At 43.5% G+C, this 25,468-nt stretch overlaps 1 protein-coding gene across 1 annotated transcript in view; it reads left to right on the top strand.

Annotated features, from left to right (window-relative positions):
• Positions 1 to 752: 752 nt before the first annotated feature.
• The window catches only part of EGLN3 (egl-9 family hypoxia inducible factor 3), a 40,630-nt gene continuing 15,914 nt past the window's right edge, over positions 753 to 25,468 (top strand). Inside the window, exon 1 of the mRNA XM_090033586.1 lies at positions 753 to 1,630. Within this exon, the coding sequence (XP_089889712.1) occupies positions 1,073 to 1,630 (558 nt within the window). The 5' untranslated portion in view covers positions 753 to 1,072. The remainder of the gene's footprint in view (positions 1,631 to 25,468) is intronic.

Raw genomic sequence — 25,468 nt, 5'->3', positions numbered from 1 at the left:
CAATTCTCTTCATGCCAGATGAAACTGTAGAATATCTAACTTTGGTTTGTGTGAACTTCAGGAAATTTTACAGTAGGAAGGCATATAGATACACAATTACGGATAGTAAAAAGACCCAAAAGGCAGCACAAACATTGTAAACAGGAAGACAGAAAGCAGAAAATCAGAAAGAATTGAATAATTTGAGCTGTGTGTAAATCTGGGTAAGTATTTCCAGGAAGACAAGCAGAGAGCAGAAAAGCACACAAAGAAGTGAGCAATATGAAGTGTTTAAATCTAGGAATGCAAAGTAGAGATCAAAATAAACTGAACTGTTTCAATAAAGTAAAAACCCTGAAAAAGATGAACTGGTTTAAGAGAATGACAAACTGAATAAAAAATGACTTAAACGAGCAACATACGCTGAATGATATGAACTGTTTTGAGTGAGCAAAAGATGAATAGGAATCGATGTAAAAGAGCAAAGTAAACTGATTAATGTGGAAAGGGCAACAGCTGAACATGAACTGGTTAATATGGAGAGAGCAAAAGCTGAATAAGAATCGATTTAACAGAGCAAAGTAAACTGAATGGTACAAACGAGTGAGGGAGAGCGCAAAAGCTAAATCTGAAATAATTTTACAAACCAAAATAAACTAAATAATACGCGATCTTCAAATCTTTGCAGGAATCGGCACCGATGGGCTCCTCCAGCCCAGAGGCACGTGCTGGCCTCACGCAGGCAGCGGGGGAGGGGCGGAGCTGGGCCGGTCCCTGCGCCCCGGCCGCGGGCAACACCGCGGACACGGGCCGGAGGCGCCGGGGTTGTGCTGCCCCCGGCCCGCACCTGCAGCTGCCTCCAGCACGGAGCTCGCGCCGGGCTCTGGGCCGCTCGGCTCGCTGCGAGCAGCCGCGCCGACATCAGCTCCCAGTGGAGGGCTGGGCTCCGCCCTCCCCGCGCGGCCGAGCCCCGAGGCTGAGGAGCCGGGAGAGCCCGGCCCCCGGAAGGGGCTGGCGCCCGCGCCGCTGCGAGCTTGGCTGCGCGGGGGCCCGCCCGGCAGCAGGTTAGTGCCGGGCGGGCGCAGCCGGGCAGATGGCGGGAGGGGCGGGCGCTGCGCTGCCCCAGGGCCCTTCCCCGCCGCCCGCTCCGTGCAGTCGGCGGCAGCCCGGGCCACGCGCGCCTCGGGGCGGGCGGCCGGGGCCGGGGCGGGGGCGGGGCCTGAGGCGGCACCGGTCCGGCGGCTCCGCGGCCGCCCGCGTGCCGGGCAAGATGGCTTCGCGTGCCCTGCTGTGGCACGCGTGCCGGGGGCTGCCCATCCCCGACCTGGAGAAGATCGCCTTGGACTACATCGTGCCCTGCCTGCACGACATCGGCTTCTGCTACCTGGACAATTTCTTGGGCGAGGTGGTGGGGGACTGCGTGCTGGAGCGCGTGAAGCAGATGCACTACAGCGGGGAGCTGCAGGACGGGCAGCTGGCCGGCCAGAGACACGGCATCGCCAGGCGGCACTTGAGGGGAGACCAGATCAAGTGGATCGGGGGCACGGAGGAAGGGTGCGAGGCCATCAACTTTCTCTTGTCCCTGATAGACAGGCTGGTGATGTATTGTGGTACCAGGCTGGGCAACTACTATGTCAAGGAAAGGTCCAAGGTAAGAGTCTTGCTGTGGTTGAGTTTGTGGTTGTTTCCTAAGGGCTCCATGCCTGTGGGTTCTACCACCGAGTTGCACGTTCCTGACACCTGGCACGTCTCAACTCCCCAGACTGCTCCCAGGACCCAGCATCAATTTTCCTTTTACTCATCTGCTTAAAAGACACAGCAGGTGATAGTGCTTACTATAGCAAAAAAGGCATCTTTTGCCTTTAAAGCATAGTTTATGTGTCTGCTGCCAGATGCAGGAGTAGAGTATGTTATTGTTTATAAACAATTCCTGGATCCTTCACTTAACCCAGCAGCACAGAAGTCGGGGCAAATTGAGAAGCATGTTTTAAGTTAAGCTGTGGAGAGGAATGAATGGAGATTTTTTTTTTTTTAAGCTTGTAAAGTAAAGGACACTCATCAGCTGTTACAGTTCTCTTCCTCCCCAATGCCGTGTCCTTTGGGCAGTGGTGTTCAGAAGATGATTGGAAGACAGGCTCCCAGGCTGCTCATATTGTTTATAAAGAAGTGATGAGGTTAATCCTAAATTTATGCACAGTGTACCCACAGAGACAGACCACTTCACTGCTGAGTAAATAAACAAATGTACATAGTAATTAATTAACTAATTCCTAGTGAGAAGTGACTTGAGCCTGAATGAAGGCAGACAAGTATCTTTGGGTAAATCTGATATATTTTATTAGATCAGCTCAAATAGTTGGAAAAATTATTCTTTGTGCTTGGGGGTTGTGAACCTGAATGAATACTTTCCAATTTGATCCAAAGGGGAAGCTGTATTCCCTTACAAGTTTATGGTGGTCATTTAAGATAAAGTCTACTAATGATGTATTTCTTCTAGTACTTCCACTGGAAGGGCTGGCAAAATGCACGTAAATGCTGATGAACTAATCATAATAGACTAAAGTACTCTGGTTTCCTATTTATTTTAACCCTTTTTCTGCAGCTGGCTATCACAGGTGTTTTTAGCAGTTTTGGTAAAGGTGAGTAGAAGGAGGGAGTTAGCAATATCCATCCACTTGTGCTTGTCCACTGTTAAAATATGTTTGGTTTTGGTTGCAACATTTCATTCATATGGTAGTATTAATCCAGTGAGCTTCAGTCTCCATCCTCTTGTCAACTATTTCAGAACTAAAGGATATTGTAATAGCTGTTAGCCTTGCCATTAGAAGTATGAAAAGAAAGATACTTTGCTCTTGTTTAAGGGCGTGCCAGAATTTCTTTGTGAAGAATGTGTTAAGAAGTTGCTACTTGAAATCCATTTCCCAGTCAGTTTATCTGACATGTAGTTCAGTCAGAGTTGGCTAATGTTGTTTTTATCCTCTGCACCTGTATGGAAATGACATTACCCTCTGTTACTAAGTGTTGTAAAATTCCTCATAGTTCTTATCCGATTTTCATGGTTGGCAAACAATCTGAATTATACATTTTCTTCTAGGTTTCCATTTATGTTTCCTCTTTCTGTGATGTAGCTGTTAGAGCACTGAAAGTTGTATGATTCTTAAAATACCAGGCAAGAGTTTTGGGGCAGTTGCACTTCAAATTTTATTCTAATCTCAGTGTTTTCCTCTAGGTTTTAGGAAAGGGGATAGAGGAGGGATGGAAAGACCTTGAACAGTTAGCAGGGTATGTAAAGAGAACTTTTATGAATCCTTATTAATTGTTTCTTTTGGCATTATCTTAAACTAAATGGGGCATGTGGGAGTTGGGGAATGATGATGTTTCTCAGCAGGAAGGGAGAGGGAATGAAATATTGGCTGTGGCGGGACTTAGCTGTTTCTCAGGTTTTTGGGAATATCCTGAAAAGTTGGCAAATACTAGTCAAGGGACCAGCCTTGTTAGTCTCAAATCAAGTAGAAGTCAATAATAGTTGAATCATTAACCCTATATTGAGCGAATCGTCCTATTAAGCTAAAGACCTGGATGGAGTTGGGACACAGTACGTGAGCTGTCTTGTGTCAATTATTGTACATATTCCCAAGTGCCTGCCTCACTATTATGGGTAGGTATGGTGGTACCTTGTTGGCCACTAGGAGGAAGAAAAAGAGGATTTGCACTAAAGCAAGAGACAGATGTGCACAGGGGAGATCACCATCACATTCACCTAACTGCATACAAGGAGAAAACCTACATGAGATGTAGCTTGTTGCATTGGTCTGGAACAAACTCTTCTGGGACTTATCTTGGGCTATGAAAAGTTCAAGGGGGGTTTTAAACCAAATTGTGGTATTCTTAGAGCTTTCAGTGTTTGAGAGTTATACTTGTTATAAGAATACATGTTAACAATAATAGCTGACTCTAGATTTTTTTCCATCTAGTAAAATGTGATAATTTTACAAGTGGCTACCGAAATATTGCTATGAACAGATTTCTTCAGCTGTGTAGTGGTAACTGAACACTTGTGTGTGGAAGGTGACAGACTTCAAAGTAGCAGTGCAGAGAAAAGCTACACACTAGTTTGGGGACTAAAAGGAAAGAGTATGGTATTTGAATTAAAATACACAGAGAATTTCTGTTGGAAACTACGAAGAGCACCCCTGTTATGGAAAAAAAAAATCCCTTTGAATTTTTGATGATTACAAGTAGTTATTTTACATATCTATTGCAAGATGAAACCTAGAGCAAAACAGTGCCCTCTAGTATTATAGAAAGTTAGTGACCAACAGGGAAGACTTCCTCCAGCTTCGAATAAACTTTGTGTATAACCCAGCTTCCTATCCTGTATAGGTGTTTCTTGGAAGTTTCCTATCCAAGCACTAAGCAGGTCCACCTGGTCAGGACATCTGGTAAACTAATAATAACCAGTGTAATTATTTTAAAGTAAATAAGGTTTGACGTATTTGCTAGATTATATGCACATTTCAAACGTGTAATTTTTTGGAGGCAGAAAAACCTTTAATAACTTAGTTTGAGTTTTTTATCATTAGATTCCAGAGCTTTTCAATTTGATACACATTGTTGTAACTGTCTTGGTGATTATTTGATTTTTTTTTTTTGGTCAGCTAATGGGGACAGAGAGATGGGGGCTAATAACAATCAAGAACAGTTTGTTTATTTAAGATATAAACTTTTGACTACCTGAGGAAGTATTCTGGTCATGGAAGTAACATCTGAGTAACATTGACTGATTTACTTGGCTGAAGTCTACTATTTAGAACGACACATTGTTAAATTTATAGCATATTCAGTTAAACATTAGCCTGGAATATTGGCAGAGAGAGGATTTGCTTAGTGTCTTTTAACTTTCCTGGTTCTATGAGCTGCCATTTGGTCAGTGTAATATGTATAACTATGGATTCCATAAAGGGCATAACAAGAATGACTCTGGTATAATACTGGTAACTTTTCCCTTGTATTTCTGGGGGGATCAGAGTGGTATTTCAGAGACTGGGGTGGGGTGGCGCATGGGGAGGCTTAAGTAGTGGCACAACTGCCAAAAAGTTTCCCCACTACTTGTTAAAAGAAGAAGGTAACCATGAACCTTGCCCAGTTCTTTGAAAGAAAGGGTTGTAGGTGCCTACCTCCCAGAGAGGGCTGGGATTAAGACATATCTTTGTCCCCAGTGTTTCATGCTGCCTGGTTCTAGGCAGCTTTCTGCTTTGAATGGGATCTGAAACAGCCAGCACCTGATTCTCCTCCATGCATTGTATGGGGAGCATATGTGGCTCCCTAGGCCACATCTCCATGAGCAGGGGCATGTGGTTGCTGCAGGGAAAAAAACAGTGGTACAAATTCGTGATGCTGCCTTTTGCCCCGGTACACACCCCTGCATACAGGGTTAGCAAAGGGAAACATGCTTCTGGTGGGGTAGAGAAGGCTGGGGCTAGCACCTGGGCTGGCCCCAGCAGCGTTACGTGGGTGTTGGGTACGTTTCGGGCAGCACATGCTGCTGCCGCGTACTCCACCCCACTTTATTTCTGTTCACTTATACACCAGGATCTCTCAGTATTTAAACCAAATCATAAGCGCAGGGTGCATTTTTGCGGTGCCTCATAATTCATGTGTGTGCTCACGTTGATGCAGCCATAGGGGCTAACACAGGGGTTCTGCTCCAGGAGCCAGACATTTGAAAGTTCTGCATTGCAGCATCTAACTTACAGGCATCTGAGTCCCTTATTGGATCTAGCTTTAAGCTTTGGCTTCAGTTGTTAGTTAGGAGGGATGAGGGTGCTCTGTTCTGGCACAGACCTTGCAAATCAGGACTTGGAGAAAGTTGCAGTTCAGCGATATGTGGGACCTGAGGTTTTTGTTCCATGGGGAAAATGATCTCAGATTTCCAAAATGTTTGTTTTGGAAAATTTCCAGCCCAAGATCTCTGGGCTGCTGAAGAACTGAGCCACTAAATTTAGGAGCTCAGGGAACCCAGTCTCTTGGACAGTCTTCTAAATGGGCTGCTGCAGAGACTAAGAGCTCTCTGACAGCTGCAGCCTGAAACCTGAGGAGCCTCTGCTCTAGGCAGGCTGCTGGGGGTGAGCAGATAAGGAGTGAACTGGCAAGAAACCAACTCGGAAGTCAACCAGCCAGGTTAACGCAGAATCCAACTGCTCCCATTCAGGTAAATGGCCAGATTATCCAAATCACATGAAAATATCTTAAAAACCTGGATGTTTCAATTGGATGTTTTAGTGGGAGTTGAACTTTTGTGAAAATGTTCCGTTCTTCATAAAGGCGTTTTCACTCTCTGCTTCATACCTTGCTTCTGCCTCATCTTTTACCTGTAATCGCAGCACTTCCTTCCCTTGCCCACATCAGTATGGCGTCCAGCACTGCTCAGCTTGTGCTCTACAGATGAGAAAGTTTTTTATTTACTTTTTTCTTAGTCTCTGGTGCTTCATAAGGGGTGTTGGTGGCAAATCAAGGAGCACCATTTCTACAGCCAATCATCCAGGAGCTCTTGGGTAGCTCCTGAAACATGGGCCTTCTATCAAGGGTCCTGCTCAACTCCCCATGCTCCCAGGGATTTAACTAGTCCATGACCTTTCAGAAGCTCTGGCTGAACAATTACCAGTTGCCTTGCAACTCTTGTGGGTGAATTTTTTTGTCACATTTAAAAACAAAGCAACACTCAGCAATGTTACTTAAAATTAAAATGCAAAGTGAAGCATTTCAGTTTTTGGTTCTAGGTGCAAACATAAGGAACCATGTAACAGGAGAGTGATTATCAAATTGCAGAGTACTAACCACATAGAAATATAATAGTTTATTATATGTTACAAAGGATTTTATGATACTTTCATATCATAGCAGCAGCATGCTTTGCAATTAGTTTACAATGGAAAGTCTGATGAATACTGGTATCCAGAAAAATGCATAATTTTTCTTTCTCTTTTTCTAATCAAATGCACATGTTTTGGCATAATGGTTGGGTTCAAATCTGTTCTTCTGGAGAACTGCCAGAATGCCCAGTGTTCACCAGAGTCCAGAGCCACTGGAACTGTAAATACAACAGACAAGTCGTTTTATGATATCTGACTGAGGAATTCAGTTTTGGCAAAAATCCTAGAGCAGTTGCCTTGGCTCAGCATCAGAGCCGATGTTTATATCTGTGTTTGTCAAGCAAGATTAGTTAGCTTGGTTAATTATACACAAGAATGTATATTTTTTTCTTGACAATCAGAACGTTAAAAGACTATAAATCTTGATGTATTTCCTCTTACATTTATTCTTGCTTGTATTATGGTTAGTGACTTTCTAAAACATTAAAAACTTTTTTTAAAAGAAGTCTTTATGGAAATGAGCTTGCAAGAGGCATTTATTTCTCAGGGGTTCCTGCTCTGCTTAGCAGGACTTTGATGTTACAGCCACAGCAGTGTTCTGTAAACAACTGGGCTCAGAAGTACAGTTCCTTTGGCTGCCTTTTCAATCAGCATTTTGGGTGTCATAGATTTCATAGACATTAGGGCTGGAAGGGACCTCGGAAGATCATCGAGTCCAGCTCCCCGCCCAAAAGCCAGGAAGTCAGCTGGGGTCATAGGATCCCGACAAGATAAGCATCCAATTTGCTCTTGAAGGTGTTCACTGTAGGTGCTTGAACCACCTCCGCTGGCAGACTGTTCCAGACCTTGGGGGCTCGGACAGTAAAGAAATTCTTCCTTATGTCCAGCCTGAAACGGTCTTGGAGGAGTTTATGACTGTTTGACCTCGTCATCCCTTGGGGCGCTCTGGTGAACAAACGTTCCCCCTGATCCTGGTGAATTCCCCTGATAAACTTATAGGTGGCCATCAGATCACCCCTGAGCCTGCACTTTTCCAGGCTAAGGAGCCCCATGGCTCTCAGCCTGTCATCGTAAGGTCTGCTTTCCTGACCTCTGATCATGTGCGTGGCTCTTTTCTGGACTCTCTCAAGCTTCTCCACATCCTTTTTGAATTGTGGAGCCCAAAACTGGATGCAGTACTTCAGCTGCGGCCTCACCAAGGCCAAGTACAGGGGGAGAAGGACATCCTGGGATTTGCTTGAGAAGCACCTATGGATGCAAGCCAGGGTTTTGGTCGCTTTACTAGCCGAAATATTACAGGTAGTAGTTAAACTTTTAAAAAACCCAGGCTCAAACATTTGGTGCACACAGTACCTCACCATTTATTACATTCTTAATTTAATACACCTGGGACCTTGTTCAGAGTCCATTAAAGTATATGGAAGGGTCCCCATTGTCTTCAATGGGCTCCTGATCAGATCCCTGGCCAGTGGGATGGTTCTTGCCAACTCTTTTCCTTCTCTTCTAATAAAAAAAAAAAAAGAAGAAGAAGAAGCATCAGCTAAATGCTCAGTGACCTTTTCTGTAACCTTTGTCAGGGACTATCCATAGGTTTTACAGTCATAACATAACACAGCAGAGCTAGGGGAAGACGCATGACAACTAATCCATTAAGGAAATGGTGAAATCTTGAATAGCATGAAGAATTAAATGGTTAGTTTACCCCGAGGGAGGCTTAGTGGGACTGTGCTTGTGTCAATGCTAGCAGGATGAGGGCCAAGGGAAGTGTAATTAAAGGATTATTTATCTAATTCCATTGTCTCTAGCCTCAAATGCAACAGTTTTTTGAAAAGCCTTCTCATACATCCGTTCTTCATTGATGAAAAATGACAGGACTTGGGAAATACAATCTGGTGTCCCTGTGATTAGTTGATGATGTTTGTTTGGTTTTTTCCCCCATTACCATGAGGTAAACTGGAATAGCACAAGCCCTCTTTACATCAGTGGACTACTTTACTTTCAGTAATTATACCAATACAAACCTCCAATATGTTACACCTATGTAAAAATCCAGATGGTAAACAGGCCCTAAGTTGCTATGCTTGTAGCTCAGTCAGAGACCTGCTTCTTTTGCAGGGGCAAAAGCTGTTGGGTGGCAGCTAGCTCCTGTGAGACCAAAGCTGTCATGCAGCCTTTACTTCGTCAGAAGTCTTGGCCTCTTTTTTTGTGGGTGTGCCCAGCTGGCCTCAAACATCTGGTCACGTGCCGCTCGGGCCCGGATATTCAGTGGTGTTTGTCTGTCCATCCCTGCTGTTATGTCGAGTGGGTGCCTCTTTCTGGTGTAATCTTTCAGCAATCTCTCCTGCCACAACTTCGGATCTTGTTTCAGTGGTTGGTGTCCGACTACCGGGGTTCTCTCGACTATGGGATGGCTATCGGTTAATCTTCTGCGAGGCTCCACCTCCTCTGTACCTCGCCTGTATACCCAGCCTTAACGGGTCACAGTTATTCTCCTGGCCAGGCTTCTGGCTGTTGAACCCCTGACTCCCTTTACGTGGCCGATGCGGTCTGCCCTGCCTACATCATGGGTTGCCTGCGGTCAGTTGTCTGGTCTATGAGCCTGCCACTTTCCCCAAAAGCTAGCAACTCTTCCAGAGACTTAATAATACTTAGGATGCCTGCTCTGACCTACAACCCCTCCAAAAGTGGGAAACACAAAATCTAAACCAAGAAAAACTACAGATGCAATCTGAGGGACCCCTTAGTCCCCTCTCCTAGGCCCCTTCTTTGGCCTGGCCGCTAACAACGTGTACAGACCCTAAGGTCTATTTTAGGCTCAGTAGGTGGTCGGCATCTCCTGTAGGCTCTGCCACTGTTCCGCGATCTCGTTGTCCCGCCTGGGGCTGCTTAGGGCCACCGGCAATCCTCCCACAGCCATCTGTCCACCCATCCCTCTCCATAACCACACCACCGAGGGCTATTGTCCTGCTGCCCTTGCCTCCTGTCTCCCGCCTGGCGTACCTCTTCGGCTTCCCTGGTGCCCTCAACGGTCCCACCTGGTTTAATGACGTAGATTATGCTGGCCTCTGTAGCCCCTCGGCTGTCGTGATTGACGTTGGCATCTATCTGCATCCCTTCGCTCTCTTCTCCGGGTTCCCAGTCCGGAGGAGCCGCCCTCGGCTCTATTCTCTCCCCGTGGCAGCCAGCAGTCTCTGGCTTGCCACGTGCTCTGCCATGTTCTTCCCTGCCGGGGGAATCAGCTTCTGGCTCCCATTGCCCCTGCAGGACCTCCAGAGCGACCTCTCCTGCTGGTGCTCCTGCCAGCATCGATTCCCCCTCTTCCTTGCCACCGGCCCCTTTTATCCCCGCCAGACGGCTTCTGCGGCTGATGTCATCCGCCGGCCATAACTTTTATAAAGACATGGCTAACGTGCCATGCGGGTCCCACCTCTAGCTCTGCTACAGATCCTGCTGCAGGTAAGCAGTTTTTCTTTTCTTTTCTGTTATTTTCATTTCTTTCAGCGGGTTCCTGACCCCAGGGCTCCCCTCTGGTTCTTTGGGGTCTATCCCTTTGTTTGTCCCTGTGACACTGGGCTTCCAGGTCTTACGGGATTGTGAGACTGTATCATCCTCCATTGGAGCCCCTCAACCTCTTCATGCTTCAGACAGTTTGCAAAAGAGACTTATCCTCGTGAACTTGACGGATCTTCACCATCATTTAGCATGAGATGTAACTTTTTCCCTTTTGTTATTAACATTTTGTGCTGCATCTTTTTCAGGGTGCTTAGTATGGAATGCTTTGTCTAAGACAATATAGTTTTAATAGTATTCAACTGTCCTAAACTGAAATGCATTTATGTGCTTTGTGCTGATACAGGAGAGCAGGTATCCTGCAAGGTAAGCCTGTTCATTTCTGTAAGAAGATCCAGATATCTGTATTTACTTGGGTGCTTTGGGCATTATTCTCCTTCTCCTTTCCACCTCCCTCCTTTCCTTCCAGCTTCATATGATGTTATAGAATGCATTTGCTCATGAAGCCCCTGAGTGCTCTGCTCACTGGTCAAAAGTGAAGTAGTGGCAAGATGTTATCTTAAGCTTTGACATATCAGGATCTAAACATCTGCAGTCAGCTTTTGCTACCCTAACAATGCCAGTTTCATGATCAAGCCCTTAATCTGATATAATATTGAAGGTTTAGAGTCAGGACTCTGGAAGAGCTATGGCGTAGTTTAGTAGGCAAAAAGAGTAAGGGTTCCCCCTGCCCCAGTTGTCAGTTCAGTGAAGTTAGCATAACATAAGTGACTAGCCCTGTTAGGATGTAGGCTATACCATTTGGTAGCCTATTACCTGACTGTGTTCTAGTTTATATTCTCCCTCCAGATAACACAGCAAACTGACCCAGGTATTGGCTTACATCTTCACTTCATCATGTTAAGATAATCTGTTTCAATTAACATGATAAAAAATCAAAACCTCTCTGTCCCTAAATGTGGCCTTTGAAGGGAATTGTTTATAGTGCCTGGACATGCCTGCAATTCGTATGGAATAAATCTCCCTTCAGGATGGTGGAAGGTAAAAAAAAAAAATAAGAAAGATGGTCCAAGTTAATACAATAATGAGCAGAAGTCACAATGTTTGCTGAGTAACTAAGGACATCAGTGGAAGCATATTTTTGTCAGACATTTTAAGAGCACGCTTACGAACAACAACAAAACATAGAATTTTATTTCTCTAGAAATAATGGGTTTTTTAAAAGCAAAACAGGTGACTATGCTTATGCTTTTCTACTGGATTTCCCTCCCTACCTCACACTAGTCAGTGGGAGATTGCCCGCTGAATACTGAACTGTCTGCTGCGTACACTCAGATTACAATAGGTGACTTGTAAGAATAAGAAACTGGATAAGGGAGGTTTTGCAAGAAGTGTTACCAATTTTAGATTCCTGAAAACAGAAGATGTGTATATACCAACTAGAGGGACATTCAGAACCTGGCTCAGATTTACCATTACTCTAATCCTTCTGTGATAATGTCTAAGACTAAAACAATGTAGTTAGAAAGCAGCGAGTGAGAGAATATGCTTTCTAAGTCTGCGTGAAAAGGTTTTAATCGATTTAATAAAGGAGCCCTTAATTAGAGATGGAAAAGACGTTTACTACCTGTGTACACACTGGTAAACGGCTCCCCAGCTAGCTAATCATTGTTTTGTTACTGTAGTATACATTGTTGTATGATACCTAGGCAAAGGTTTGGGTTTGCACCCATTTCGTGGCAATTGGATTTAAACTTTTTATGGTTTAAAGAAAAGGGAATTGACCAAAGACCAATCATGCTTTCTGTTTAGCTAGGAGGAAAGAAGTTCATGCCAAATAAATTGCATCCTGCTGTCAAAGCTGTTCACAGGCCTGTCATTCTGACACCTCACCACCCCTGACTTTTGCTTGAAGCAATTTGGAGAGAGACTGAAGGTGCAGACATAAGTGACAATTTTCACCTGATCTGGCCCCTGAAAGCATTCTACAGCTGTGACCAAACACAAGTGCGCAGCTGAAGAGCACTTTAAAAGGGCCTGATCCCATGAAATTCTTGAATCCTCATTACATGAGGGTGCTCCAAAGCACAGTGCCCTCAGTAACTTGTGTCTGTGTGCATTAGCAGTAGGCTGAGCTGCCCTGCTCCCAGCACTGTTTTCAGAATGGGAGGGGAAAGGGAGTGGAGGGAGCTCATTCTGGGGGTTGCCCAGCCAGCACTGGAGGGTAGAGAGGGTGGACAGGGGAAAGGGGGGGGAAGAGGTGGCAGGAAGAGGTGGGTGGTGGCTCCAGTCCAGCCTCTGCACCCTTCAGGAGTGCTGTGCAACCCCCAGAACAAGCTCCCTCTGCTCCCTTTCTCCCCTCCCATTCTGAAAACAGTATTGGAGCTGGAAGGGGGAAGAAGGGCTGTTGTGAGGGAAGGGGAGAGCTGCTCTAGGCTCGCAGCCACTCTAAACCAACTACTGGGACACAACAGCGAATGTCTGTGGAGCGCCATGAGTAACAACAAGGAGCTGCTTTTCTGTCTGCACTGGCAGTGTACTTCCCCCTACCCCACTCATGGATAAACTCTGAGGGACAAAGAGGGGGTGTTTTTACAGTTGTTTTTTCTTGTAGTTGTCGTCTAATGGGTTTGGTGAATTGAGAAAATTATTGGTACAAGGCAAAATCGATATTAGAAGTTAGCTGATTTAATTCTTAAATATGTTATCACTATGACTTTTTTGTTTTTGAAAAACCTTAAATAGATTTTACTAGATTGACAAATGTTTCCATTGAGTAGGTTTAGCTGAGCATGGTAAAGGCTGGAGATGCCACCAACCATCAACTATTCTGTCCTTGGTTGTTTGGGTTTTTTTTAAATACTTGGTGGAAGTTACAAAAATACTGCACAATATGTGTTAAGGTCTTTCCACAGTTCTGAAAACAAAGATCTATCCTTCTGTAAAACCTTGCAGGCTGGAATTAAAGAACATTAAAAAAAATATTAACACTCATCTACTAATTCCACAGTCGCGCATTGGCCTATTTCTAGGTCTCCTTTCCCAATCTAAAAGGGTAGATAGTATGTTTATCCTCTTTTATCCTGAAGCAAAAAATACTGATAGTTGTATCAATTTAAATGTATTTTGCTTATGCACTGGTTTCGTTTTCTTTGTTGCATTTTTATTAAAAAAAGAAAGAGGAAAATATTCTCAGCTGTTCAGCAAAGCACTTAAGCATGTGCTTGCTTAAAGACTTGAAATCAGTACAACTCAATTAAGTCCCCAGTTCAGAACATGATTTCTGAGGAATATTTTATTTTGTTTCCCTGAAGCCTGGTAACTTATGTACCATTTGTCTCTCTAAGACTTTTAATGGGGAATAGTTTTTTTTGTTACTACAGATGTATGGTGCTGAGCTGAGTGAGGACTAGCACCTGATGGAAGCATCTTTAGTTGAAGCTCAGATTACAAATAAATAGTGCTTCTTGTCTGTCCTTGTATAAAGATACATACTTGTATCAAGTGTCTCACTCATTATTTTTATGCCAGTAGGTTCACGGTGTCCTAGGTGCTTTGCTAATACATGGGAATACAGTACATGATCTGCATAATTTACCATTAAAAACCTTGATGCTACACTGAGCTCCATGCAGATGGACCTGTGTGCCAGCCCAACATACTGCTGACGTTGTAGGGCTCTGTGGGACCAGAGGTCCATCCATGCAGAATTGGGGTCATTGCAGGCCTAGGGTCCAAGAAAACAACACATGAAGCTGCAGGCCTAAGAGGTTGGGGAGACGGAGGCAAAAAACCTATATATTATACAAAATGAAATACTCTCCAGCCTGGCTGTTTTTAGCTGTGTGTAGTATCCATAGGCAACCTAGTAAAACTTAATTTAAAGAAGAGGCTTAACGGTAGTGGAGAGTGGTTGTAGCGTGAACGTTATGGTATGTCCTAATGCTAATGTATGTTGTTCATTTGTCTGCCACGTGTTGTGTATATAAATAGAACCGGGTCTCCCAGGATATATTGGCAACCCTGTACTTCATAGGATTCACCAGTATTTCCCTTTCCTTAACTGATTAACTTGTCATCTGGTTTTCTTTGTCTGTACTATGATTTTGAGGCATGTGTATGGTTTCTGAACCAAGCCAACAGAAAAGGTCACTGAGTGGTTAAGTATTTTCCAGACTTCCTTTTCACAGGAGGAGGAAGAAGAGAATTAGTAATGCCAATCCTTCTGGCCAGAGATATTAAAATTAAGCATCTGATAGTGATCCAAGACCAAAGAGTCAAGGTTGCACATTTAACATTAAATTCCTGAAGTCATATTTAGATGGCTAATTGACATAAAGGGACAGTGTCAGTTTTAAAATTGTGCCTCTGGTTTTAAAAATAGTTGGGCTTTGTTTTTTAGCACCTAGAATCTAAGATAACTAAAACTCAGATTGGTTTGAGAACGGTTATTGTTCTTCTCTGTTTCAGTTTATTTGTGCATTTGCTGCTGCCTGGTCTGTTTCACAACTTGCCCTATACACAAGTTGTTGTTAGTTGCTCTCCTACAATGTCACACAAAGATTGCATTGTACTAAGTGTTTTAGAAACCTGTAGGTAGGACATGGTTTTTGCCACGAAATGCTTATAATCAAAGGCACCAAACCTGTAAACACATACTCATATGCTTAAAAATAAGCATGTGAGCAGTTGTATTGAAGGCCCCAATGCTGCTGTGCCCCCAGACTCCTGCTGTCATGCAGAACGGCACTGAAATCTGGTCTCTCAGAATCTCCCATAAGCCGCTGCTTCAGTAAGCTGCATTGGAAGCAGTTGCATAAGTCCCCCAAGAGCAATGCAGTGGAGCAATATGTTGCAAGAATGGATGGAAGGAAAAATTGGTGCCTGAAACCATTTGGCTGGTGTAGAGATGCTGCTGCATCGCTAGTAGTGCTAGTGCCATTTTGCCTTTTAAATTAGGAAGGATTTTGTTTTCTAGAGCAGATGCAGACAGCAACATTCCCTCTAAGCCGTGCAGTGTGCGTAATCGCACAGGCACACTCATGCCGTGGTGCCAGGTGTGCTTGCATGGCCGCACACACCTCACAGTGTAGAGGGAACGCTAGCAGCCAGCATTTGTGGAACAGCAGTCCCTGTTGCTTGATAGTGCTTGATAGCACATCTCCAGGGAATAATTGTCACTAGGGGTAAAAACAAGACGAGTGGTAAAAATAGGGCAACCTGGGTTCAAATATGAACTCTGGATCCATCCAGCTGAGTATATGCATGTGGTTTGTGGTGCTACAGAGCCATCTGCGGTGCCACAAACTGCATGTGCAGCACATGCAAGTGTTCCTTGCACTGCTAATGTCTCTTTGAGGCTGGGAGATCCTGGTGTCAAAAAATGGCATGGCAGAAAAAAAGCAAGGCGATGCATGAGGTGGCAGCATGCACTGCCTGAAACTGGAGCCTGGCCAGCTGGAGCCATACTCCAGTTGCCGGCTAGGCTCCACACACCTCAACTGCCACTGCTGAAGCCTCGGAAGGCCCCCAGGACAGGCTGTTGGGGCCAGCCTCTCTTACTATCCCTGGGGCAATTTACCACACACCAGAGCATGAATGCACAGGCATTTCCCAGGGACAAGTAGCAGCAGCACAACTATGTGCTACTGCTATTTGTCCCCAGGGAAATGCACTTGTGCGCTGGTCTGGACTCGCCCTTTGACGTTGCCATGCAGTGAGAATTTGGGCAGCTGCTTAACTTCCTTGGGTTTGGATTTTCCCACCTATTTAAAAAAAAAAAATTAATACTTAACAATCTAATGAATCACTTAGAGCTGCAGCTATGGAATATAGGACTGTGTGCTGAGATCTTAGCGAGTTACCTTGTTTACTCGATTCCAGGATAAACTAGTTATTCCCCACATTCGACATGGGGGGGAAAAACAAAGACTCATCTTAAAATTGAGTCCCAAGTAAAAATGCAGTACCTGAAGTCAGAAGAGGTGGCAGGAATCCAGGTAATGGAGGCATGGGGCAGAACAGAACCTGGGGGGTGAGAAAGTATATGTGGGGAGTAACAGCTGGGGTAAGGCTGCTTGCTCTCCCCTATTGCTTGCCTCCCTGCCATTACTTTCCCTGCTGCAGAGATGAGGGGAGATGATGACTCTCCAGTAATTAGATTCTCTACATGGAAAATTCTAACAAACTTCCATGTATAGAGTCCAGTTTTTTGGTGGTTGTCTTAAATTCAAAGTTGTCTTGGATTCAGATAAATGTGGTAATTGTCTTGGGTTGCTTAGGTTAGGTCAACACACAGTTTTATTGGTGCAACCTTTGGGTGGGGATGCATTTGATCCTTTTTTTTTTTTTTTTTTTTTAACTAATATACTTTTACTGATCTAATTTTAGCCTAGATGCAGCTGTAGTATAATGCTTAAATAGTTTTATTTCCTTTCCTATACTGGGTGAGGGGGAGGGAGTGGTGAAAGCAATTCTAGTACAGGGATATTCATACTAATATATCCTCATCCATGTTAGAGGTGCTGTATTGATTTAGCTATACTGGTATCAGTGCAGCAGAACAACTTTTTTGTGCATGTAACGCCTTAGAGTTGAAAGATTAAAACGCTCCCCATGTTGGTTGCAGCATAGCATAAATTATTTGTTATGGTAATTTATCTTTGGTAATGTAAATGGATTTTTTTCCATAAATATCCATTTACACAAAATCTGTTCAGGGATAAATGCACTGTTAGCTAGTTGCCTTCCAAAAATGCAGGCTTAGTGTCATTCCAAAGTTAACAGCAGTAATAACTGATCTCGTCAATTAGCCTTTATTTGGTGGTACTGCTGTGATAACAAAACACCGGAGTATTGTTCATCTCTCTGCTTCTGGAGTTCAATAGAGTCTCTGTTGTTTGAGATACCAAGACTCCTTGATGTTACCTAGACAGCATATAGGGACTGTAACTGGGTTGCAGAGGGGCAAGTTATTTTGCTTCTGCACCTTTTTAAGCTGCCCTAGGAGAACCCCTAGCACAGGGGCAAGAAAAGGTTTGCCTTGGCACAGGGGTCAGTAGCTCAGCAATGGATTCTGGTCTGCTGCAAAACCCTGAAGCAGTTTCTGGAGCTTGAAATGGCCCCAGGTTCCTCAGCAGTTTTACATCTAGGGGATAGGTTATGGATAGGGTCCTACCGAATTCACAACGGAAGTGGGGTGTGCTGCACCCTTAATCTTGCAAGCTCCCTTAGTTTAGCAGGTTTCCCTGTACACCTCCCACCGCTGATTGATGGAGGGGTCCCACTTGCAGCTTGCTCCTAATCAGCAGGGAGACAAAAAATGTGGTTTTAAATATGGTTCTGTTTTTGCCTCGACACCAGTCAGCAGCAAGCAGCCGGGTCACCAGGGTGCCTCAGCCAGTCGGCAGTGGAAGATAAAAACGGTGCCATATTTAAAACCACATTTTTTGCCTCCCTGCCAATCAGGAGTGAGCTACAGGTGGGGCCCCTCCACCAATCAGCAGCGCACAGAGGAACCTGCAAGATTAGTGGAGCCGCAGCACACTCTACTTACGCTGTAAATTCTGTAGGGCTTCAGTTATTCACCTTTGCCTCCATTCTTCCCGGTTTGTGCCCCAAAAGCTTCACCACCAGAAGCTTTTATTCCTCCTATTCAGAGGAGCATTATGCATACAGCACAGTGTGCATTAGCTGATGCAGTCCTGTGGGCAGTATTACTATCTCTCCCTGAGACCACAGGTTAGGAATAAATTAATAATAAAAGGAACGTGAGCCAGGCAAAATTTCTGGTTAAGTTAGGTCAGAAGAGTCGGCCCTGATATTAGTGCTCTCAGACGGCTTCAAAGTACAAACAGTTACTTTAAATGTTGCGAGGGAAAGGTATTGTTTAATATATCACAATTCCTGTCAATATTCCTCTGAGCGATTTAAAAGCAGAATTGTAAAGATCTAAGGGCTGACAGGGAATTAGAGAATCAAATATTAAAGGCATCATGAAATTATCTCTCCGCTGTATATACATATGTATATATGACCACTTAACAAAATAACTTTAAGAAGATTTATTTGCTGGTTACCATGCCTTTATTCCCCCCTGAAAATCTAAACTTAAGGGGAACTTCTTCACAGATTTCCTTAATGAGCTCTCACTTACGAATTTGCTTTTCTACAAGGCTGAGCTCTCAGTCACTGTGTCTCTGGTGGCTCATTACAGAGGACTTTCTTCATCCATATTGAATGTTTATGATGCCTTCTAGTCAGAACAAGTTTATTTTAGCTTTGTTCCTGGGAAATATTTTTAAAAAGTGGGGGTGGGTGAAGTAGTTTGTGTTTGGATGATGGGGAAGGCTTAAAATGCAGGTAAGAAAATTCCTAAAATCAATTTAAAACAGGCTTTTTGTTTTCCAAAATTAAAAGAATGTACATAAGAATTGAAAGTGTGTGTGTGTGTGTGTGTGTGTGTTTCTGGGGGCAGGGGCTTGCAGTGAGAATGAGAAAAGAGAAGTGTGTTGCCCACATGTACTGTAAGCATGCTTTTCCTTCCCTCAACAGTTTCTCTATGAAGTGTACTCTGGAGTAAAGTTTGTGTTTGATTGCTGATACGGTCACGCTCTGCACGTAGCACTGTCATTAAGCCATCATCCAGCTGGCCAGGAGCCAGAGCTCAGCAGTGAAGGGGCGGTCTTTCTAAAACGAAACAGCTTTTATTGATATGTCGATGTGCCAAGCATGTTTACATCTGCTAATTGGAGACCGAACATGAATATCCTGACTGAAAGAAATTAATTGGCAATAGCCTTTTAAATTTCAGTCTTACAGTGATGGCATGGCTGCTCTCAACATATAGTAAGTGTATCTATTCTAAAACTACTGCTGTGTGCACATAAAAGAAATGCTCATTAATAAAATTTCTGCATGAAGAGAAGTTTAAATTAGATAATAATTAAAAGATCCTCTCTGTTTTCAGTATTGTAGCACAGTAGAAAAAGTGCATGAGCAATGAGAAATGTTAATTGCAGCATCTAGAAAAATGTGTGCATGAAAAAGACATGCCTTTCTGATACAAGAGAGGAGATGAATTCTTATAATGATTAGAAGAGACAAGGGTGTTCATTTGGAAGCAAAACTGTAATCCTATTGCCTAGTATTCTAATCAACTTCCTTTATTTCTTCCATCTTCAGCATTTTCATAGATTCATAGATTGTAAGGCTGTAAGGGACCTCAGAAGATCATCGGGTCCAACCCCCTGCACCAAGCAGGAAAGACAACTGGGGGTCACGTGACCCCCAGCAAGGTGACTGTCCAGTCTCCTCTTGAGATTTCCAGAATAGGTGATTGCACCACCTTTGGAAGGAGCTTATTCCACCCTGACTGTGAAGAAGTTTTTCCTAATGTTGAGCCTGAATCAATCTTCCAGGAGTTTGTGGCCATTACTTCTAGCTTTCCCTTTGGGTTCCCTGGTGAACAGTTGCTCACTGAGCTCTTGATGTACTCCCCTAGTGTAGTGATAAGCAACTACTATAAGTCCCCTCTCAGCTGCCTTTTCCTCAGGCTGAAAAGTGCCAGATCCCTCAGCCTTTCCTCGTGTGGCTTGCCTTTTAAGACTGATAATACAGGTGGCTTTTCTTTGGACTCTCCAGCTGCCGTCTCACCAGTGTTGAGTAGAGCGGAAGAATCACCTCCTTGGCTTTGCTGGAGATGTATCAATTGATGCATGCCAGAATATTATTTTCCCTAATGGCTACAGCATTGCACTGCTGGCTCATGCTCATACTATGGTCTATTATTCCCCCAGGTCCCTTTCATTCGTGGTGCTAGTCAGTTTGGTGCTGCCAAGCCTGTAGGTGTGTTAGAGGCTGTGTGTCCCGATGTGGAGCACTTTACGTTTCTCGACGGTGAACTTCATCAGATTCTGATCCGCCCAACTTGCTAGCCTGCCTAGGTCTGCCTGTATCTATAGCCTGTCTTGAAGCATGGCCACACTTTCTGCTGAAAATGCAAAGTGATCAAAAGTAGCTAATTCGAAGGCAGTCTGGTAGCCATGACAACAATTGTATTTTTGGAAAGCAAATGTAATCCAGAAAACATGTTCAAGAGTGAGTGAACTTGGCATAGGACCACCACCATTTCACTCCCAGAAAATGCTTTCCAAACATCAGCTGGAGAGGTTGCCTTCAAGGTAGCCTCACCTCCCTGTTACTGAAGTCCTGTATCTTAAGAGCCCAACTTCTCAGGAGATTGGAGATTTTTTCTTCCTTATGTTTTCTTGTAGCTTTCAGACACCATCATCTCTCCTTCATGCTATCCTCTTCATTTTGGGTTCACAGGAATCTATTGACAATGCTGTAAACTGACCAAAACTATTGCTCTCAGTTCTGATTTGTTTAGTGTAAGGGTGGCCAGCTTGCATCATGTGTGTTGCAAATGGCACTGATAGCCCACGTGTGGCACCCAGCAAATTGAGGAGGGGACAGATAGCACGGGACAGATAGGACAAGGAGCAGAAAACAGAGCGGCAGATGAGGCAGGGAGTATTGGGCAGGAGATGGAAAGAGCAGCGGATGAGCAGGGGAAAGGTATTAGTGCTAATTGAAGGGCATGTGTTGAGTCTGTAGCACACCTGTCAAAAAGGCTGGCCCCCTTTTTGACTGGTAGCTACCCAATTTTATCTATCCTTACACTTTTCTCAAGCACATCCCAGGATGTCCTTCTCACCCTGTACTCGGCCTTGGTGAGGTCACAGATGGAGTACTGCATCCAGTTTTGGGCTCCACAATTCAAAAAGGATGTGGAGAAGCTTGAGAGTCCAGAAAAGAGCCATGTGCATGATCAGAGGTCAGGAAAGCAGACCTTACGATGACAGGCTGAGAGCCATGGGGCTCTTTAGCCTGGAAAAGCGCAGGCTCAGGGGTGATCTGATGGCCACCTATAAGTTTATCAGGGGTGACCACCAGGATCTGGGGGAACGTTTGTTCACCAGAGCACCCCAAGGGATGACTAGGTCGAATGGTCATAAACTCCTCCAAGACCGTTTCAGGCTGGACATAAGGAAGAATTTCTTTACTGTCCGAGCCCCCAAGATCTGGAACAGCCTGCCACCTAGATTGAACTCCTTCAGGAGCAAATTGGATGCTTGTCTTGCTGGGATCCTATAACCCCAGCTGACTTCCTGCCCTTTGGGTGAGGGGCTGGACTCGATGATCTTCTGAGGTCCCTTCCAGCCCCGATGTCTATGAAGTCTATGAAAGATCTACCACCAATGCCAAATGGAGCAACTTGACTTCTGAGTCACAGCTCCTTGTTTTTACAATTGACAGTCTTCGGAGACCTTGCAAGAGCCTGAAGGAAAAGTAGACTTTACTATCTATCTGTATGATGTTGGCAAAAGTTTTTAGTATTGAGTAAAGCTGTTCTTCCTAACAAAAGGGCTATTCATGATTTTGTTGTCTATTTGTGTGTTGCTATTAAGAGCTCCTTCAGACCGATCATATTCACCAATAGCACTTTTTAAAGGCAGCATTAGTTTATGTTGCAACTGCCTGACGTAACCGGATTTGAACTCATTGAAGACTTCTTGAGCAATAGCTTAGCACACGTCATTTGCAATTATTTGGTATGATGATAATCAACAAGTAGAGAGCTTCCTGGGAAGTCTTTCATTCCTGCCCTTTTTTTCCAAATTTCTTCATCAACTGCTGGAACTACCAGAAACCATTTTTGGATCATCAAGTAGTGCTGCTTTAGCAGAGACCTTCTCTTTTCCAGCCATGGAAATCAAAACAATGACAAATGATTATCTTTCAAGTTGAAGAGTACAGGTAAGAAACTGCCTGATTCAGGACAGTTAGGATTTCTAAAAAAACCCACAGCACACCATAATTTCCTGGACATAGGAGCAGTTAAAATATAATGTTGAGCTCGCTCCCAAAAGCTTTTCTGATCTGTATATTTTATGCATATTTGAAGAAGCAATGGAATGACAGTGGTATAACTGAAGGATCAAGGCAGAACAAAAAGCACAGGTTTAAGCAGAAAGGCAAGAGGTTTTTTTTCCTGTTCCTGGAATATCTGGATTAGTTGGGCGAAATCATATATATCCAAGAGAGAATTTTCAGGCCTGAATGGGAACTAACTCAACAGCTCTTTGCACAGCTAAGTGACAAGTGGTTCCTACGCAACAGAAAGAGAGCAATATAATAAAATTTTGATCCTGACATTGGCAACCCCAAGGTTGGAAAACAAATGCATTGTCATTTCTCTGGGTGGGTGTCTCACCTATATCTTGCCCTCTTTTTCTTCAGATTATCAGAATGGTTAGTAAAATATGACAGGACCAAACAGAGATAAGAGTGATCATACCAGTGTGGCCTCAGCCTGTATCTCTTTGGATTTTTACAGATTTACCATCTGTCAGCACTGGTTCCTGCTCTTCTTTCTCAGTCTCATTTATCAAGGCACCCTTACTCATCCAGACCTTCAGCAGAGACTTGTGGATTCTGAGCACAGCAGCTTCACTGATTTTTTTGGTTGTTTTGAGATGGGGCAAACTCTTAAGGCAGTTGCCCTCGTTTGGGGTCCACTGTGAAAGAGTCTGATCTATTATTGAGGGATGCTATCTAGAGGCGGCATTCAGGAGCTCCTGAGGAAATGGCAGCCTGGGCCAGTAGCCCCTTTATGAACTCTGTTAGAGCAGTTTCATCTTCTAGACCTTAGTAGATAGGAACAAGAGATTTTTTTTTTTTGCGCTCTTTCACTAACACACACAGATGCCTTAAGGATTCTTTCCAGGTAGCCTCCATTTTGGTCAGAGGGAAAGTTTTCAGGAAGTGGGAGTCTTGAGAGAGCTGTGCCAGCCTACTAGAGTCTGAAAGTAGCTTTGCATTAAAACTCCTTCTCCATCCCCTTGTAAGATATCCACCAGGTGGTTAAACAATAGAACTGAGGCTTTTTACAAATCCTCCCCAAACTTCCCTTTTAGCTAGTAGGTACTTGCATGGGAGGCAAGGGAGTATGGTTAAAGAAACTAAATTCTACTTTTCTTATGCCACGTTACCACTCATGTCAAGGGACACGGCGGGGGGGTAAGTAAGGTAATTAGGATTTAATCCACAGGAGCTTTTGATTTATATTTCCAATGGCCGTGTTAAAAATAAAATGGAGAAATATCTTCTATTCTTTCCCATTTGTTCTTTCATACAGACTATTAAACTGGACCAGTTTGACTAGTTTATGTCTCTGTGGCAGTTAAGCATTTTGGCTTGATTTTCATAAATTCAGACAAACTAGTGTTTAATCCCAGCCATGAATATTTTATACCCAGCTGTTATAAGTTATATGGTAGAAAACACTTGGACGCAATTGGGTGCAACAAGAAAGTACTTAAGAAACACCATGTTGTTCCTTTTTGTCAGATGAGCCTCGCCTGAGAATCTCTGTGCTTTGATCATTAGATGTCAGATTTCTCATGTTCTTTTAATGTAGAACATGCTGTGTGCCTTTTTTCCTAGATACACTGAATATTTGCAGTCTACAAGCTAAAATCAAGTTGAGTACAATGTGTGCTCATACCTGAGTCAGTGAAGTGAATCCCAGAGGTCCTTATTCCCCAAATTCCAATTGTGTGGTTTTTTTCTGACCTTTTGTGCACAATAGTAAGTCGCATATTATTAGAGTCCAATTTAGTTGAAGTTGTGTAAAAATATGCCCTAAAGCTATAGGGGCAGGGGAAGTAACACCATTAATTCTGATTAATATCTTGACTTGTTTCATGACATGAAGAAGAGAAGACAGTGATCATAGAACTGTCACATGTCAGTATTGCTTTGTATTTATGTAGCACCTGTTTGTCTGACAATCTCAAAGTGCTTTCAGAATTTAACTAGCTGATATACAGGCACAACTTCACTGTCTCCTGGGATCACAAGTAGCAGCTGTTTAGCAATATACAGCAGCACTACTCAACGGGCTGGTGCAGGAAATGAAACAGAATTCTGTATCCAGGTTATACTGCAGGGGTATTTGGGCTGACAGAATATAATTATCCGGCTCCAAATTTTGCCTAACCACTGGAAGTAACACCCCAGTTCTGAGAGAAGTTTGGGACCTGTAGTGGGGGGAAAAATAGCTAGTGATTTGATAGTATTGCATCTCATCATAAACATGGTCATCTTTACCTTCCTTACAAACACCACACTAGGCTACTGGTTCAACACTAATAAGAAGATAAAGTATCACCTTCTCCCTGTTGTCACCTCTGCCTTTAGCATCAACAAGGTATTTCTTGATAGTCCTTCCTCCAATACAGGCCTATCTCTCTCTGTCTAGACTGGGAGATCAGATAATCGCACAACGTAAGATGGAGTAGCCCACAGGAAAGCACAGAAAAACATTTGTTTGGTTTTCTCACAGTGGAAATATTAAAGAGGGGGGTTGTCTCTAGCTATTTATTTTTAAATAATTTAAAATTATTTATTTAAATGCTTTATTTGAATATTTTATATGTAAATAAAATATTTTTAAATGTTTATTTTTAAACTTGCCAAACTTAATTTGCATTTTCTTACAAATCTTAAAGGTTTGCAGAATTCTTTCCCTTGTAAAGTAAAATATAACATACTTTAAATGTAGTAACAATAAAACCTTTTCTGTAAATCTCTTACACAACACAGTTCATTGACGATTCCTGGTTCCTTGCTGTAGGTAGTAATAACTGGTGGCTGGTTTACACCCTCTTAGGAACCTAAGGTCTCAGAGTGACAACGCAAAAATGAAAGTGTTCATTATTTCCTTCACGTTTTCCAAGTTTTGCAGTGCTGTTAAGTAGAAACCTTGGACAGAAAGGAAACCAGTCATGCCAGATAACTCTAACAGTTAATTATAAACACGATTTTTTAGGTCTTTAATGTATGGTTGTCAGCTGGACCATCTTTAAGCTAAACAGTTTATGTGGAAATTGGTGCATGTGTATGCATGCTTTAATTTGCTGTATTAGACTATAGTATTTTTTGTCTTCACCAAGTTAAAGCTAGTAAAAAAAAAGATTCACCTGCTGACCTACTTGTAATAAAATGAGGACATCAGCTGAGAGGTGCTCTGTGCATTTGCA

This window comes from Crocodylus siamensis, chromosome 2 (genome assembly GCF_052110815.1).
Source record: "Crocodylus siamensis isolate JL-2025a chromosome 2, ASM5211081v1, whole genome shotgun sequence".
Taxonomy (NCBI): domain Eukaryota; kingdom Metazoa; phylum Chordata; order Crocodylia; family Crocodylidae; genus Crocodylus; species Crocodylus siamensis.
The sequence above is the reverse complement of the archived record's forward strand: the minus strand, read 5'-3'. Positions and strand labels throughout refer to the sequence as shown.